At 53.5% G+C, this 16,744-nt stretch overlaps 6 protein-coding genes across 6 annotated transcripts; 3 read left to right on the forward strand and 3 right to left on the reverse strand.

Annotated features, from left to right (window-relative positions):
- Positions 1-215: 215 nt before the first annotated feature.
- Positions 216-2,008, forward strand: HD553DRAFT_340215 (seryl-tRNA synthetase; the record flags this gene model as incomplete). The annotated part of the gene is made up of 4 exons (XM_046182519.1): positions 216-246; positions 315-1,512; positions 1,572-1,665; positions 1,733-2,008. 4 exons carry the CDS (start codon positions 216-218, stop codon positions 2,006-2,008), a joined length of 1,599 nt encoding a protein of 532 aa, XP_046038507.1.
- A 108-nt stretch (positions 2,009-2,116) lies between these two features.
- Positions 2,117-4,768, reverse strand: HD553DRAFT_188634 (uncharacterized protein). The gene is made up of 5 exons (XM_046177002.1): positions 3,495-4,768; positions 3,004-3,432; positions 2,475-2,932; positions 2,295-2,416; positions 2,117-2,233 (listed from the first exon to the last, which is right to left on the reverse strand). Exons 1-5 carry the CDS (start codon positions 4,669-4,671, stop codon positions 2,158-2,160), a joined length of 2,262 nt encoding a protein of 753 aa, XP_046038508.1. The 5' UTR covers positions 4,672-4,768; the 3' UTR covers positions 2,117-2,157.
- Positions 4,769-10,387: 5,619 nt separating this feature from the next.
- Positions 10,388-11,970, reverse strand: HD553DRAFT_322605 (uncharacterized protein; the record flags this gene model as incomplete). The annotated part of the gene is made up of 5 exons (XM_046181301.1): positions 10,388-10,795; positions 10,874-10,994; positions 11,064-11,170; positions 11,247-11,853; positions 11,915-11,970. The coding sequence occupies 5 exons, from the start codon at positions 11,968-11,970 to the stop codon at positions 10,388-10,390; spliced, it is 1,299 nt and encodes a 432-aa protein (XP_046038509.1).
- A 357-nt stretch (positions 11,971-12,327) lies between these two features.
- On the reverse strand, positions 12,328-13,658 carry HD553DRAFT_334241 (uncharacterized protein; the record flags this gene model as incomplete). Its single annotated transcript, XM_046182133.1, has 2 exons — positions 12,328-13,279; positions 13,354-13,658. 2 exons carry the CDS (start codon positions 13,656-13,658, stop codon positions 12,328-12,330), a joined length of 1,257 nt encoding a protein of 418 aa, XP_046038510.1.
- A 599-nt stretch (positions 13,659-14,257) lies between these two features.
- Positions 14,258-15,401, forward strand: HD553DRAFT_307371 (ubiquitin-like protein Atg12). Its single transcript, XM_046179410.1, has 5 exons — positions 14,258-14,463; positions 14,537-14,694; positions 14,770-14,832; positions 14,906-14,943; positions 15,008-15,401. Exons 1-5 carry the CDS (start codon positions 14,403-14,405, stop codon positions 15,027-15,029), a joined length of 342 nt encoding a protein of 113 aa, XP_046038511.1. The 5' UTR covers positions 14,258-14,402; the 3' UTR covers positions 15,030-15,401.
- Positions 15,402-15,497: 96 nt separating this feature from the next.
- Positions 15,498-16,682, forward strand: HD553DRAFT_340220 (uncharacterized protein; the record flags this gene model as incomplete). Its single annotated transcript, XM_046182520.1, has 7 exons — positions 15,498-15,553; positions 15,634-15,676; positions 15,751-15,813; positions 15,902-16,039; positions 16,119-16,271; positions 16,348-16,443; positions 16,521-16,682. The coding sequence occupies 7 exons, from the start codon at positions 15,498-15,500 to the stop codon at positions 16,680-16,682; spliced, it is 711 nt and encodes a 236-aa protein (XP_046038512.1).
- Positions 16,683-16,744: the final 62 nt, after the last annotated feature.

The following is a 16,744-nucleotide window of genomic DNA, read 5'->3' on the forward strand; positions in this document are numbered from 1 at the left end:
CGACATTATCATGACGGAATCTAGATCATCGATCAACATCAACGATATGTATTTGTGCAGGGAAGAGATTTCAGAACGAATATTCGCTTTTCAGGTCAACCGTCGCTAGATCGACGATCGGAGTCCAAGATATCGGTTGACATCTTCTTCTTACTGACTGTAAGCTGATCTTTCTCTTGCTTCGCTCAGCCCATACTGGCAGTGCAACCATCGAGATGAAATTTCCTAACTCAGGATGCCATAAATGTGATCACCTGCAGCCCCCTGTCTATCCCGCCTGCCGTCGAACGCTGACACTTCGCCTGCGCGCATAGGTTTACGACAAGCTATCCGGTGGAACGAGATCGGTCAAGTTAGGACCGCATCCTATGCCTCGAATCCCAATGCGATATACCCACTGCCTCCTCCAGCTCGGCCCTCTCCACCTTCAGTACCCTCAAGTTCAGCTAAACAGCCTAAACAAGCGGATACCAAGCCGGTGGTGAACAACGAGATCGTCTCGACGTTGCCTAAACCCAGGTTAGACTATCGCAGGATAGCCGAAGAGCAGAAAGCGGTTACACTCAATCACATCCTCCGGAACGCACCATGCACTCCGGACACGGTCTTTCACATCACGCGGTTGTACGAGACCTCGATATCGCTACATCGCAAGCTCGATTCCGTCCGGGCAAAGCAGCGGGACGTGGGGAACTTGATCAAAGCTGGAGGCGGCGACGAGGCGGTCCGTCAGGCCAAGAAACTCAAGCTCAAGATTGTCGAGTATGAAAAGATCTGGGAAGAGACGGATAAGGAGCTATTGGAGCTGGGCTTGATGTTGCCTAACGAGACCCACCCTGCAACACCGGTCGGAAAGGAGAAGGAGGCTATCGAACTGGAAAGGTTCGGCCCGGAGCCGGTCGCTGCAGACAAGCGGAGAGATCATCTCGATATCGCTACCCGCTGGGGTTGGGTTGACACGGCGGCATCAGCGACGGCTTCAGGCACGTCATGGCCTTACCTGAAAGGTCATCTCGCGCTTCTGGAGCAGGCTGTCATTCAATACGCCCTGAGCATCGCCGTGAAGAAAGGCTGGACACCAATTGCCACGCCGGACGTGGTCAAGGAGGACGTCATGGCGCGATGCGGTTTCCAACCCAGAGACGGGGCCGGCCAGACGTATTACCTCTCCACAACCCCACCCAATTCGGACCCTGATGCACAACCCGTCACCCAGTCTCAAGCCAACTTGGTCTTGGCCGCCACCGCTGAGATCCCACTCGCAGCTCTATCGGCGAACAAGATCATCCCATACCAATCCTTGCCCTTGAAATACGTCGGTGTAGGCAAGGCGTTCCGAGCCGAAGCGGGAGCAAGGGGCGCGGACACGAGAGGTCTTTATCGGTTACATCAGTTTCAGAAGATCGAGCTTTTTGCAGTGACCGAGGGCGAGAAGCAGGTTAGCGAGGGGATGATGGAGGAGATGAGGGAGATCCAGAAAGAGCTGTATACCAGTTTGGGGTTGAGCGTCCGGTAAGTTTGCGAGTCGAGCGAATCCAGTACCGTTCACACTGACTTTGGTCCTATCACAGCGTGCTGGATATGCCTACGGAGGAATTGGGCGCCCCTGCCTATCGTAAATATGACATGGAAGCTTGGATGCCGGGACGAGACGGATGGGGCGAGGTCAGTAACAAGTAATAAAGACTTTCGGGGTGTGTTAACCTCTGCTGAAAGCCTTCCATCCTTTCAGATCTCATCGACCTCGAACTGTACCGACTTCCAAGCTCGAAGGCTGCATATTCGACACCGACCGCGTCCGGATAATACAGACTCCACTATCCCGTTCGCTCATACCTTAAACGGCACATGCGCGGCCATTCCGCGGTTACTCGTAGCTTTGTTGGAGACTGGAGCCGTGATCGGTGAAGATGGGGAAGTCACCGGTCTCCGCCTTCCTGTGGTCCTCGAGCGATTCTGGATAGGCGGAGAATCGATCGACGGGAAGGCCGCCATACAATGGAGTTGAGTGGTTTGGGCAAGCATGCGATGTGTGTATACATCCTAGATATGACACGACTTAGACAAAACGCGCAAAAAGCATAAGACGATCCTATGACCGGAATACAGACCTTACAGATACGGGAGGGACCAAGAGGGAAAGAGACATTATGATTACTAAGCGCGAATACTTCGCCTGTTTTGAGAATTCCTAGCCTTGTAGCCACTACGCCTTCGGTCATCAAGCAAGGGACTGTGTTCACCAACGGCATTTCAGTATCGGTATGTCAATAAGCGTACGCGAAGTGACTTACCCGTTGTCTTGCCGCCTTTCATCGTCTTCTCCTGAACTTCGCTTCGATGGCGTACGTGGGCCCGATACTTTGGGCACCGGTGCTGTCGCCGAGTCTCGTCGTCGCCCCCATCCCAGCTTTGCCTGAAAATGAAATAGAAATTAGAATCGCTTCTCGAGAGGAGCTTCAAAATCTACTCACTCTGCGGGCACTTGCTGTAGATGTCACACGACTGCGAACTGGGCCAATGGTTTTCGTGTTCTTTTTCGTCAAAGATTTTCTAGGAGATCGTCGAGAGGGCGACGTTCCGTGCACGTTACTAGTATCCACCAATGGTAGCCGGACCGGCGACTCTCGGACCGGCTGGGTCATAGCGAATGAGAACAAACCGGACGGGGTGCTAGGGGTTATTGAACCGGTTATCGAGGCGATGGTGCCCGCAGTGTCAGTCCGCTGAAACTTGGTAGGTAAGGCTGCAGGCCTATGTTGGGGAGGTTGAACGGCGCTCTCTGCGATAGCCTTATCGAAAGCATCCATAGGTACCTGCGCTCGGCGAGCGATTTGCTTGCCTGGCGAAGCTTCTGCCAATGACGTATTGACGTATCGGGAAATCTGGATGAGCCGAGCTACATCTTCAAGATTGCTAGGCGGTTTGAATTCTTCTGTCAAAGAACGCGGTCAAACATCAGTCAACCGTGTTCCTAGAGTCAGGGCTCTCTCGGATACCCACTGTCCACGACCGCTCGACTAGCATCCGTGTCCGCCCAAGCCATCTTGGATTTTTCGATCTCGAGCTCGGCCTCGCGCTGCCAGTCCACCCATCGTTTCATGCTGTCGCGAGATGATCCTGAGGTATATTTCGAGACAAGAGAATCCATTGTCTCTCTCTTCTCCCAGCCATTTCGACGGTCATCTTGTGCTTGGATTCCCGATTCGACCTGGGAGGCCGTTCGCACTTTCGGTTCGCGCATTGGCTTGGTAACAGGAGGATCCAACATCGCACTGATGATCGATTGCACATCCGTGGATGGTTTGCTCGAAGGCTCGCTGCCGGAAGGTGAAATCAGACGAGGCGTCGACGACAAGCGCGCTTGAATGCTCCTGGAGAAGGAGTTTCTCGGGGGAAGAGGCTTATTCGTGCTCTCGATCGACGTGAAAGCTGCAAGAAAGTGCGAGTCAATACGGCCTCATCAGAACTTAGAATGTCTTGACTGCACATACAGTCGTCTCCTATGGCTTCCAACGTGCGAGAACTGCGGGACTGATCAACCGTCGACTGTTGTCGGTCATGTCCTCCTCGGCGCTCCACGTCCTGGGAGCGGCGAAGCATTTCACCGCTCTTGCGAGCTAGAGGCGAAGCGTCTTGTGAGGATGAGTCGACCTCGCTTCGATCGCTGATGCAAGATATGGGGCGAGGGCGGAAGAGCGAGAACGACTGATTCCTACTGGAAGTGGAAAACAGCGAGTCGTCACCTTGTGAAATTGTGCTCTGCCTTGTCTGATCGTAGAGCGAGTCTAGCTTGCTCCCGGACGGCTTGTAATCTAGCAGGGTATCGTACGACGGCTTGGCGTTTCCTGGACCTCTAACTGATCCTTTACCGAGAGTTTTTGTCTCGGAGGGAGATGCTTGGCTGTTTGATGGGGAACCAGCAATAGAATATAGACAGTTCGTCTTGAACATCCTATCCGAGTCCACCCCCGGCCGACCTATGCGTCGCATGGCAGAATGAGCGCTATCGACAGAGCTGTTCTTGCGCCTGTGACGAGATCCCCTAGTGTTCTCCAAAGCTGAATCTATTGAATCAATCGATCCTCTGCTTCGGCCAACGGACGATCTGAGACTGTCTGTCCAGCTCTTGTGCGCAGAGTGCAACTGCGTCGGTCGAGAGTTCTGAGCGGCCGCAAATTCGCGCTCAAAGAGATTAACGAAATTCCCCGATATCCCCGTGTCCACGACCCTTCCTACGCTGCTCATACTCGCGAAAGAAAATAGCGAATCGTCCGGGAGATGCTGAGAATGCCTTGGAACGAACGGGATCCCTCCGCTAGGGATTGCTGATTGCGCTCGTTCGAGGGGAGCTGGAGCGGGCCTTCCAAATTTGAAATCTCTGTTGAGTGAACTCCTCTTGGTTATCGTAGGCTGGATCTCTTTGGCCCCTTTCGCTTCGGGAATATTATCGGTCTCATCAATTACGAGACCCAGTCGATCGAGTTCCGCCAAGAAACTCTGTCGGCATCCGTTTTCGTTCAGCTGTGCGTATTCGCCAGTGAAATCGAAAGATTCTCTAGGCGCATCGTCATCGACCGGGGTAAGGGTAGCGAAAGACGAGGCCAGCGAGCCCTTTTCGATCACTCTGTCCAGGTTGGTCTGCAGTTGAGGCAAATCGGAGCGTGCCATGCTGGTGAAGGTAGCGGTAGAGGCTCCCCTAGGCGTAGGTTCGGTCACGAACGTCTGCGGCAAGTGGTTGCCTACAGCTTCACCGTCAGAGTCCTCGTCGTCAACCAATTCTTCGTCATTGAGCTCGGCTCTCGAAGGCATTCCCACGGTCTCTTCATCGCCCCGGACATTGAATCCGCTAGACGACCCTTTCCCATCGGGTGTGTAGCGCTTGCTCAAGTTGTTGTGAAGCGCGAGACGCAGCGGGCTGATCTTGATGGGACTTGCTTTGGCTCGGATCGTGGCATTGGATTTTTTGGCGCCCAACATCTGAGTAGAACCGCGGCTGATGGGTGTAGGACTTTCCGACTCTAGATATTGCGATTCGGAGGGCGAAATCATGCCGGCTCCCCTCGTAGGAGTAGCCGACAGCATACTGTTGGGAGTGTAACATGCGAAGTTGGCCACGAGGTAATGGAGATCGTCCGTCACTGTAGACATTTTCGCGAGATCCGTCGCTGTTCATCTTAATATCGTTAGCAGAGAATTTCCACCCTTCGACGCTCAGAAAAGCCGCACTGACCTGATGCCGCGCGCACAGGTTGAGGAAGCGCAGTCCCGAGAGAGGAATCCGGGAATCGCTCAGGGACGACAAGGTTACGTTGCGTAAACTGGGGAACTTCTTTGACCTGGTTGTCAGCGTTCGGAAGCTGGTCTAGAACGTCGAACACGCCCTGGACGCTGGACCTTTTGGGGAGCGGTCCAGTCGACTTTCGCTTTTCGCCGTTCCCTCCTTGAAAGTAAGACATCCGCGAGCGAAGATAGTCGAGATCGTTCTCGACGACGTCCAGGGAACTGTCTTCCCTCGAAGTGCGGCGGTTTCCGGCTTCCACATCCTCTTGGCTCTCCCTCGAGTACTCGCTGTGAAGCGAGTAAGCGAAAGTCGCGCTTGTCGGCGGGTTGTCTTCCACAGATTCGGCTGGCGAACGCTCAGACGTAAGCTCGGGATCGATACCATACCCGAACCGGGATACGTAGCTCTCGTTACCTAGAACGTCGGCTCGTAGTTCTGAACCTGACGTAAGGGGTTGAGAAAAGGAGAATTCTGGCAGTTGAGGTGATATCGCATCGATGGGCGAGGTGGACCGTTTCTTGGGCAGAGAAGGAGGTTCGATCTCGTCCGTCACGAAGGCAGGATCGGTCGATAGACCCATGGTCATCCTACGTGTGTTTGCGAAACTGGACTTTCGGTCTTGTGAACGGATACTCGCCGCCGAGTTGATCGAGGCGCTGTCCGAGCCCGGGCGGTTCGCTTTGGGTCGAAGCGTCAACTGAGAAGCAGCGTTCTTCAGGCTGAAACGATCTGTAGAATCATAATCTCTCAATTAACTGGACGAGAGTAACTTTTAAGCGGATGAACTTACCTCTACTGTCTCGTTTCTCCTTCTTGTCTCTGCCCGGTTTGCCCCCGAACATCTTTTCTAGCAGGGCGCCCGGCGCCATGCTCTTCTTCTTCTTGATCACCCGCTTACCGCCACCTTGCAAGCCATTCTCTTCCCAAGGAGCCGGTAAACCATCCGAAACAGATGAGACCGAAGCCAAGGTCCACTCCGAGATGGTACTCCTGTCCCCAACACTAGGCTCAACGTAAGTGAAACTGTCGTTCGTCGTGTGTCCTGCCTGTTGTCGCGCGTTGGCTTGGATGTCCGCGAGACTAGCCTTGTGCGACCTGAAACGCGAGAGGTTCAAGTTGGATTTCATCTTGGCGAGGCCCGACATTGGCGGTTGTGACTTTTCATCGGCGGTCAACATCTCTTCAATCTTTTCCAAGTCGGCCGATTGACTGGTTTGATGTCCGTTGAGATGCCAAGCGGACTTCATCTTCGTGAGAAGTGGTGAGGCGGACGATTTCTTCCTGGCGCGATGCTCCAAAAACGGCTCCGGTGTCATCCCCCGGTTATAAGCTGAAGGAGGCAGACCATGGCCCTTTACGGCCGCTGTCAAGTCTCGATGAGTACTTTCCTGCTTTCTGTCTTGGATCGGTTTCGGATCGAAATGGAACGCCGGCATCAACCCCCGCTGCGCATCGAGTTCGATCGATTCACGAACGACGGGGAACGCGTCGCGGATAGTCCCCACAATCTCGACCTTGGGAGGCAGAGGTTCGGGTGTCTTGGTCAACTTCCTCTCCCGAGGAGAAGATTGCCACTTGTCCCCAAAAGTCTGACTGCTGGACCAGCTCCCCTTGGCACGTCGGACCGTGTAGTTCTCCTTGTCCATACTGAGATCGGCAGCGGTCATCGAGGTCTTGGTCGTCCCGAACGATTTGACGCTCCCAGGTCCTTTACCGCCGAAGACTCCCGCCAGGCTTTTCCTCGCCTTGGAATCTTTCTCAGTACCGTATTGGTAGTACGCCTCTCGCTCGTTCTTCTTCTCCGTCTGAACAGGGAGATTTACCTGCCGTTCGTACGTACCGGCGCTACCGCCGACCGTCCGAGCGGTCTTGACGCTAGTCACATCGACCTCTCCAGTCCGTCCTTTTACCCCGAAGGTATTAGTTGTACGAATACTAGCCTTGTCGCTGAACGTCTCACGATCCTGAGCTCCGTAGAGGGCCAACTTGGACTCGCTGCTGACTGACCCGCGTCTATCCGAGTTCCCACCGCTACTCGCGCTGGTTCTGTACATACCCGCTGCCGAGGCGCTTCTGATGGTATGATCGAACTCGCTCTTGAGCGGCTCTGAACCAAAAGGGATCGTCTTCTGCGTCTGAAAGACGTTCTTCGAGAACCCCGCCGATCTAGAAGTACGCGGGATCTCCTCTTTGATGTCCGACATGCCATTATGATCGAAGAGGACTTCGGAGAGAATCCCTTTCTCCCGATTGCGATCTCCTTCCGCCGACAACCTGGGTATCCTACTGACGTTTCCCGCTCCTCCGGAACTCTGGTTTTGAGTCTCAAAGGTATCATAAGCATCCTCGAACCTGGACGACCGGAAGCTCGACCCAGGGCGTTGCATCACTGTCTGATTCAGATTCTGGGCGCGAGATTCAGGTCGGTCGAGGTCAAGCGCGTCTTCGAACCGGGAGATCCTGCTATCCGAGTTCTGCGCTTGAAGCTGGGACGTAGGACGAGCGGACGAACCGGTGCTGATCGTGCTCGTACGACGGTCGGTAGAGATCGACTTCGAGTTCTGAACAGAGACAGGAATTCCCGTTCCATACCCTGCCGCTCGGAAACCTTTCGTCGTCGTGGCCTGGCCTTCAGCGTTACCGGTGGCCATGTACACGCCATAAGGGTTATCCTTCCGGGAAGGCAGAGGAACCGGACCTTTAGTCGCGTACTGTTGCCACGCCTCGAGCGAGATACCAGGCTTGTTCTGCAAACTTCCTCGACGGCTTGATTTGACTTGTTGCGAGCGGGAAGAGGTCTTGCTCGAAGTGCTGGTCTTGCTGTTGTTGTGATTGCCCAGGGTGGATGCCTGAAAGGTCGGTCGAGGGAGGTTGGATTCGAACCGAGAATGGGGTACCTGAGTGGACGTGAAAGAAGGAAGTGGTGGGACAGGGGCTTGGGAAGGTCGTCGTGCGTGACCACGCAACGAGCTCAAGGAGGGTGCGTCATTGAATCGCGATTCTTGACGGCCGTGTCCGAGCATCGTGAAGGGGATCAAGCTATACAGAGTAACATTTGAGCAATTCATCTTGGTATGTAAGATTCAAAATGCAGCTTACCGTGATCAAGACCAATTTAACGTGATCAAGGATAAGGTATTGCGAACGGTCCGGGAATTGTGAAGGCCGACAAGAATGAGTTGAAAGAAGGTGTTTGTAACTGTTGGGGTGAATGAGGGTTGATCAAGAGAATGGCGAAGATACGTTGTGAAGGATCGTGTATCGTTGATAAAGAGCTAAAGAGAACGTGAAGATGCTCGTTTTGAGATTCGTAAAAGGTCGTGAAATCCGGCAGCTAGGTCTAAAAGATTGTCCGCAGATTCGTCGTTCCCGTCGGCTCTGAACAGGCTGCTTCAAATCCAGGTGGCTAGAGTCGACGAGAAGTGAATTCAACGTCGACGAACGATGTGGATGATGTCGATTGACGATTGAGAAGGGATATCGAGAGTAGCTAGAGCAGGTGGATGGGCGGGACGCGTCGTTTGTTGTGGTCCGAGTCTCATCAAGAAGACTCGGTCAATCGCAACGCAACCGAGCGATTTGAGCAATCGGGTTTGTTTACATCCTTTAGAATCTATGACGAGCACGATGCGAAGATGATCATCACAACAAATCGCATTTGATCACGAACGTACCATCAGCCATCAGGCGAAAAAGCGCATAGATCAGAGATCAGCAGGGTGGAAAGTCACTCAACCTCGAACTCCACCTGCTCGAGACGTCACCAGACGGAGCGAAAGAAGGGTAGCAAGGGAGAATGAGCACAGCCGCCCCTTGATTCTGTTCCGTCTCAGATTGAAACACCTCGAGGATCCCAAAGGATGCTCTTCTCCGATCAACGACACTCCTGCAGGAAATGCACGAGGGGGAGGAGTTATCGGGTGATGGCGGGGAGACTGACGATGAAACGATCAAGGGGTAGAGCGGATGAAACGGAACGCGTCGTGTCTTCCCGCGCGCGTCTGGCTTCGGGTTCGGGTGGGCGAAGTGATCCGTCCGTGAGGCCATCTAATCTGATTTCTTGAGCCTGTTGTGCGATCTTTTCTGATGACTCCGATGTTGACCAGTGTACCAGTGTAGGAGTGGATAACGTCCCTCGATAGAAACGAAGTCTAGGTACGGCAGCGCAACCACATGTACTAGTTTCGAGCGAGGGCGACCCGGAACCTCGCCCGGCTCGTGCAAGATTACTTCGCATCACTACCACCCATCATGGTTTCATGAGTTCATGATCGACGCGACCGGCCGATACCCATCAACATCCTTTCGCACGATCCCGCGGGCACACGCCACCGAGAAGCACCCTCTATGGAACTGCAAACGCCTTCTTTCCTTGCGCGTGGGTACGGGTATGCACACAGTGGGCGTGGGTTTCTCGGACTTGGTAGGTGAAGTCGTATGTCCGGGTTCCGATTCCGATGGTCAAGGAATGGAGATGATGATCGGGAAGGTGATCGATCCATCATGATTCATGATCCATGATCCATGATCCATGACCTTTCGATTGATGACAAACTTGGACGATTGGGCTTCGAAGGGTGAAGCCTGAATTGGGCCGTAGCCGGACATTTTTAATGTTACCAATACCACTCGTGGTAACGATGAGATGCTGATAACTCGATCAGCGCGGCAGAATGGAGTTGAGGGCAAGGATCAGGCTGGGCATCTCAAACATCTTGTATGCCCAACTATCGAAAGTTCAAGTCAAGACGATGGCCAAAAGAGAGAGAAAACAAGGAGGCTGTTTCTGGACTACCTCGTGAGTGAGATCGCCTGCTCTCAGGATATCCGATAGGATCCTCAAGCTTCGCCTTAGTCCTCCTCTGCTTAATGTGTCGCATGTACTTCTCCCCCCATTCCTCATAGGTGGGTCAATACTCTCTGCTAATCCCTCTGATTCCTTCAAATCGATAGCAGTGCGCGCGAGTACCCCTCCAAGATCCCGTATAAGACCATGTTCCGGCCTGAAGCCATTCCGTGAACACCGACGCTGCCATCGACTGAATAACGGCCGACCATCTACATCGCCACCGGCAGTTAGCACGCAACTCCTTATAGTCAGGATCACTTCTTCCCGCCCTTCTTCCCTCCCTTGCCCTTCTTCTTGCCAATGCTGAACTTTTCCGGCACAGCCGAACCTTTCGCAATCTCGCTCTTGCTCAGCGTCAACACCCCTCCCTTGAACCTCCCTACTCCCATGCTCAAACCTCGGTCGTCCGACTTGGACCTCCTCTCCCGCTCCTTCTCCTGCCTCTTCTTCGCTGCCAGCGTCAGACCCTTGTCCTTGCCGATATCGCCCAGCCCACCCGAACCCTTGACCCAAGAACCGGACGCTTGGGCCTCGGCACGGGTCTTCTCGGTACGGCGTTCTTGCGCTTTGAGGATGTTGCTCCGGATCTTGGTAGGCTGGGTCTTGTACGCCGTGGACTTGAGCGTCGACGTCCCTTCGCCTAGTCCGGCGATTGAAGCCAACTGTAGAATATAGTCATCAGGTCGGGAATCAGCGGGCTTCCAGTCATTTCAAGGTGGTGAGGTTCGGTGTCGGCATACCTCTAGCAACCGACTGCTCATCTGATTTCGCTTCTCGGATGGCTTGGAAGCTGTCGTAGCATTCGGTAACAAGCTCGTCATCAAAAGCCCATGTAGCTCCTTGTCCAATGCGGCATTCGATCTGACGAGAAGCACAGCATCCTTCGCTGTGAGTCTAAGTCCCGTCCAGTAGGTGGCCATTAGGACTCACCGATCCTCATCGTCCTCGGCTTGATCCTCAGCAGATCCCTTCTTCCGTCTGCCCGGAACGTCCTCGTCGGGCTTTTTCACATCCATCATCTTGGAAGACTTTGACGACTACAGGATCCATGCCCAATCATTTAGATCATCAGTACATGCTTTCATAGTTCTTCGAGACTCATGAAAAACTCACCATAAAGCGCTTGAAGTCTGCTTTGGATGTTGTACCCAAAGTGCTTCGTCCGGTATTCCCGCCGAAAACGACCGTTTCTACTGGTTCCACTTCTTCCTCTTCATCCTCTAGTCCCTCTTCTTCGCTCTCCTCATCATCATCGTAGTCGTCTCCGTCCTGGTCGGAGATTCCATCATCACCATCATCCTCGTCGAACCCCTCTCCTTCCTCCAGTTCCGAATCCTCCTCCGAGTCCTCGCTGAAGATCCCATCAAGCCCATCAAGGTCGGGAACCTTGCTCGAACGCTTTCTATTCCCGGCTTTGGGGTCCTCCTTTACCCCGTTCTTGGTTTTGTTCCGTTGAGACTGCTCGCTGGATTTGATCGTGCTGGGACCCGCCGTAGGGGTGTCCAGACTTGTGAACATGGCTCGTCCATGAGCTTCTAGTGCGGCGAGCATGGCTTGTCTTTCGGCTTCGGGGTCCTCCTCGTCATTTTCCTCGTCGTCATCGTCGCTGGCTGATTCGTTCTCATCTTCGCTCTGTCCATTCGAACTGACATCGGATTCTGAAGTCGATAGCGGTAAAGCTTTCGACACGGTTTGAGCTGGTTTGGAGCGTTTGGAGGTACTGGTTGGTCGAAAAGGGTCAGCGGGGAAGATCGTGAAGACGCTTTCATGCGGGGACTTACCGCTCGACGTCCTCGTTTCGCGATCGTTTCAAAGGGTTGACAGTCTTGATTGACATGGTAGCATACCCTCGAGGATTAAAAGTCTTGGTTATGTCTCGATTGAATGCCAGGTGATAGTAGCCCGGCAAACGACGAATTCAGAGATCACTTCGAAGCCTCGAGGTCGCAATATTTCGCATCTCGCCGATCGCACTCGACCCTTTGAGATGCGCGTCGCCCTGACGACATGGCTGGTGGCGTTCTGGGCTAGCGGGCTAGGACGCATATGCTCAAAGGGTTCGAGGATTCTTAAATAACGCATTATAATATCGTATGATACAACATGAAACATACAGTATGATACATCAGTGCAGTAGCATATCACAGTCGAAACCTCTATTATGCCAAACGCGACGGTCAACGCATGTCGCAGCTCAACCCCTATTCGCAAGCTGCCTGAGCGCCATGGCCGCCCTGCTCCTCCTGGGTACCATCATCACAGGCCGTTCGGCCTCCTCCTTTTCTTTCTGCGCAGCAGATTTCTTGCTCAAGAGTTCCTTGACTTCTTTACGGAACTCTCGCTTGAGGACCCGAGTCATGAGCGGGCTGGAACGTCGGCGTTGCTGGATGGGCATTTCGATAGGGTCGATCCCGTTCACAGCGGTGATACTGGCAGTGTCCACATCAGAGTCGCTTGCATAGTCGGCCTCCTCCTCATTGTCGTTGGTACTGATGTACTCGAGGTCTTGAAGATCGAACACTCCGGTAGCTTGACGCAAGGGAGAGCCTCGGAGGGTAACTTTTCGTCTCAAACACGCATCCGCGGGGGGTTGTACGGTCGGAGTGACGGTCATGGAACGCTCGATGAGAGCCTTGTTAATCGACAGTGGAGGGAGGAGTAGCTCGTCCTGCCACATGCTGGGGCCTTTGAACCGAGGCAAGTAGACCTGGTTTGGCCGGGGAGTAGCCGGAATCTCCACGCTGTCTCTGCGCTCACAGCACTTGTCACAGCAGCAGAATCCCTCAACGCCGTGATCGAGCGCACAGCAACTGTCCTCCTCGGTTTCCTCGATCTGCTCAGGCGCGCGGTATTCGCGGATGAGGGGAGGTCGTCGGGGCGGTTGTTGAACCTGAGGAGCTTCGGTGTCCGGCACCTCGACTTTGATCTCAGGTTGCTTGGCTTTATGGTCTTGAGGTCGGTCTTGCTCTTGTTGTTCTTCCGCGGATCTTTGACGACGCAAGCTATGAGTGAGGAGCGACCTTAAGGCGTGACGGCGGATGCGATCTTTTTCGGTCTTGTGCTCATCCTGCGGTGGCTGTTGCTCTTGTTCGAGGACATCGTAAGCGGACGAGAGGGGGATCCTTCTCAAAAAGTAGTGCAACGGACTGGTCGAGAACGATTGCAAGGAGGGTCAGATAAGGAGTCACCACGATCTGGACTGAACAGGTGTCAGGCTCACTGTATGCCATAATCCTTGTCATCGGGCGTTAGGGGTGATCCAGGGTGAGAAGGCTTATGAATCCAGTCATAGCCCTCCACCTTGTCCTCCTTCTTGTCGTCCTTCGGTTTGACGGTGATGGTGAGACCTTCAACGTTGGATTTCCTGAGCCACCTGTTCGCGGTGACCTTGAACAACTGGCCGTGAGGTTTAGCAAAGACGCTTCGGTCGTAAGGGTTCGAGCCGGCCCCGATCGAGAGGCAGGCGACGGCGACGGGTCTCTTCTTGGGGACGGGGATAGGGGAGGATACGTTGAGGTGGGTCATCATGGATGATCGAGATGGCGTTGAGCTTGGGTTGGAGTTGAAGGAGCGAAATCGAAGTGGCGATGGAAGTGAGTTGAAGAGGGTTGTTCGAGACTTTTTCTGACCGACTTTTTTCTGGACCGGTCAGCAATATATACGATCCTGGCCAGTGAAGGCAAGGGGGGAAAGCGCGTCCTTGCATCAGGTGACCTCAGCTCCTCAGAGGAAGAGATCTCCTGAGCGCGACCCGCGACTCGCGACCCAGTCCAGATCGCTATCCTGAAACTAGCAACGAGACGCGCTGGGGGGGTTAGGCGGCACTCGTCTCATTCGTCCATCCGCTCCCGCTGCGAAGGTCTACGACGTTCGAAGTTAGCTTGTTTTCTGAGTCACTGTGGTTTCATGCAGTGACGATGATGCGATGAACGCCACCTGACTGATAAATTGAGAATACGTAGACCGTCGCAAGGTGATAGCTGACAAGATCATTGCGCTCATTGCGCTTGAGGAGAGGTCAAGTCGTCATCCTTTCGGGTTTACGTAAGCGGATTTATCGGGGGACGGGCTCGTCCGCCTGCAACGCTTTCTCGACATCCACCCTACCTTCTAGCTTGTGAACAACTTCAGCAGTACCGATAACGTCTATACTAGCTGCTAGCCAATCGCTTGAGCCCTATCTTCCCATTCTATTATCTGGAATCAGCAAATTGGAAATCGTACGATACGACGTCACCGCCGCTACACCGTAGGCAAAGGAGAGAAGCGATGGAACCTATCTCGCCCCGGGAAGCCTTGCAACCCTATCTCAAGCCAGATACCACGAAAGGTCAGCCACCAGACCTCTCCAGTTAGCCCATACGTCCATTCAAAGCTAATCAATCTTCGGTGACTCGATACAGTTATCGTCAGGTTCAAGTCTGTCGGATCGGCACCGATCATGAAGCAGAATTATTACAAGATCACGGGATCTCATCCTTTCTCGGCGGTGCATACGTTTCTACGGAAAGAGCTAGGTTGGGGCAAACCGGGTGGAACGTCAGCAACTGGAGGAGAGCTCGTAAGTCGCTACGGTTGTAGTAGATTCGTCGTCTTGCTGGGAGCTGAACATCGGTCTTGGTACTCTCATGGTCAGTTTCTGTATATCAACTCGGCGTTCGCTCCAGCGCCGGATGATACGGTTTCGAACCTGTACAAGGTGAGCGAAAAGTGGCTGGCCTGGGGTACGTCTCGATAGCTTTAGCTCATCGTCGGAAGTCTCGCCATCGCAGAGCTTTCAGACGGACGGTCAGCTGATAGTCAACTATAGGTCAGTCCCCTCCCTCTCTTTTGCGCATGTACAACCCGAACTGACTAGATTTCGGCAAACATAGCACGACGCCTGCATGGGGTTGAACGTACAAGCCTCTCAGGACTGAATTGACGACATATAACGAGATTTACACTTCACGAAGCTGGACGACGTGTACTGGAGAGATTACTGAAAGACCTTCGATGCTGTAAATATACCTCTGCGTTTCATCGACAGATTGTTGTGGATACACTCAATCACTCAGCATGGGTTTGAGGTCACAATGAGCAATCTCTTTGTGGTTCGCAACGACTTGAATGACCACAACCCAGCCTATCGACCGATTGATCGAGCTGATGGACAGCTCGTCTGTTATGATGCGTTCGAACACGGTTACTCGATTTATGCGTTTCTAAGTCAGTCTGGGTGACGAATGAGGCTGATCGACCGAACGGCGATCAACGACCTAGCATGCATGTGTACCCGTACAAGGACTGCATTGATCAGACCGCAAGGTGGCACTCTCAGAGGTTCTTTCTGGTCACACAGATATAGTCCTCATATAATTCAGGATGGGAGCTTCACAGTCCAGCGGGAAGGTTACCAAGAACGACAAGGCGATCCTCGAGTGAGCCCACACGTCCAGCTCGACAATGCCGCCCGTCCGGCAGCCCCCTTAGGCTGATCGACCACCGTTGTGGATTACAGCTTGAAAGTACAGAGAGATAAACTGAAACAGTATCAGAAGCGGGTCAGTACCCGTCGTCCTGCAAAGCTTGGACTACCTGCGTGCAGGTTGTGCTGAATCGTACGGGTAATTTATAGTTGACTGTGAACCTGGAGACGGAACAGAATGCGGCCAAACAAGCCCTCACCTCGGGGAACAAGGTGAGTACTTGAAAATCTCCAACCTTGACACGCTATGTCTGAGTGCTGACATCCTTTGCTGTTCTATGGCGATGACGGCAACTGGCAGTCACGAGCTCTGACGGCGTTGAGACAAAGGAAGTTCCAGGAGAGCTTGCTTATAAAGACAGATGGGCAATTACAGACGATAACCGAGTTGGTCCGTCCCACTCATCTCTTCTTGCAATACCTCTGTGATATCGGAGGAGTGCTGAAAGCCTCTGCTATACTACACGGCCTTTCCTGCACTTGAACCTGGACTTGAACTTGAACTTGCACCACGACAGCTCTCGACGATCGAGTTCTCGCAACTACAGAATCAGGTACTCCTATCCCTCCAGAACGGATCACAAGTGCTAGGCGAGCTGCAGAAGGAGATGAGCCTCGAACGAGCGGAATCTATTGTGGATCGGGTTGGGGAAGGTGTCGCCGCTCAGCGGGTAAGTCCCGCGATTGTTGCCCTTCTGTGTAGAGTGGATGAACCGGTATTGACGGATTTGTTTTGCTTGCTGATAGGAAATCGACGAGGCGTTGATGAGCAAGATGTCACCCGAAGAAGAGGAAGCGGTTCAAGCAGAATTCGCTCAGCTCGAACGAGAAGCTCGTGGGGAGGTGAGCCCCCACACTCATTGCCCAACACGATCTCGTCCTGTACTAAACTCCCAAAAATCCTTGATTCTAATCAACAGACAGTCGAGGACGTCGAAAAGAGGCAAAAGATCGAGGATCGTCTGCCCGCTGTACCATCGACGGTCCCCCAGGTGGATACGGACGAGGCGTACGAGGTGGATCGGGTCAGGCAGAACAGACAGCGGGAGGAGGATCTAAAGACGATCGCCTTGCCCAGCTGAGGGGGAAGATGAGAGGGGCTTTACTGGTTGTATTCGACACCTCTATGTACAAGGATATCAAA

Source organism: Filobasidium floriforme (genome assembly GCF_021052385.1).
Source record: "Filobasidium floriforme strain CBS 6241 chromosome Unknown HD553scaffold_5, whole genome shotgun sequence".
Classification (NCBI taxonomy): Eukaryota; Fungi; Basidiomycota; class Tremellomycetes; order Filobasidiales; family Filobasidiaceae; genus Filobasidium; species Filobasidium floriforme.

Excerpts from the sequence above, each read along its gene's own strand:
- HD553DRAFT_307371 (XM_046179410.1), top strand. The coding sequence starts at position 14,403 with ATGGAACCTATCTCGCCCCGGGAAGCCTTGCAACCCTATCTCAAGCCA. Across the intron at positions 14,833-14,905 it reads CGGTTTCGAACCTGTACAAG|AGCTTTCAGACGGACGGTCA; the intron begins GTGAGCGAAAAG and ends TCGCCATCGCAG. Across the intron at positions 14,944-15,007 it reads CAGCTGATAGTCAACTATAG|CACGACGCCTGCATGGGGTT; the intron begins GTCAGTCCCCTC and ends CGGCAAACATAG.
- HD553DRAFT_188634 (XM_046177002.1), bottom strand. The coding sequence starts at position 4,671 with ATGGCACGCTCCGATTTGCCTCAACTGCAGACCAACCTGGACAGAGTG. Across the intron at positions 2,417-2,474 it reads CTACAGCAAGTGCCCGCAGA|GCAAAGCTGGGATGGGGGCG; the intron begins GTGAGTAGATTT and ends TTTCATTTTCAG. Across the intron at positions 2,234-2,294 it reads GAAAGGCGGCAAGACAACGG|TCCCTTGCTTGATGACCGAA; the intron begins GTAAGTCACTTC and ends TGGTGAACACAG.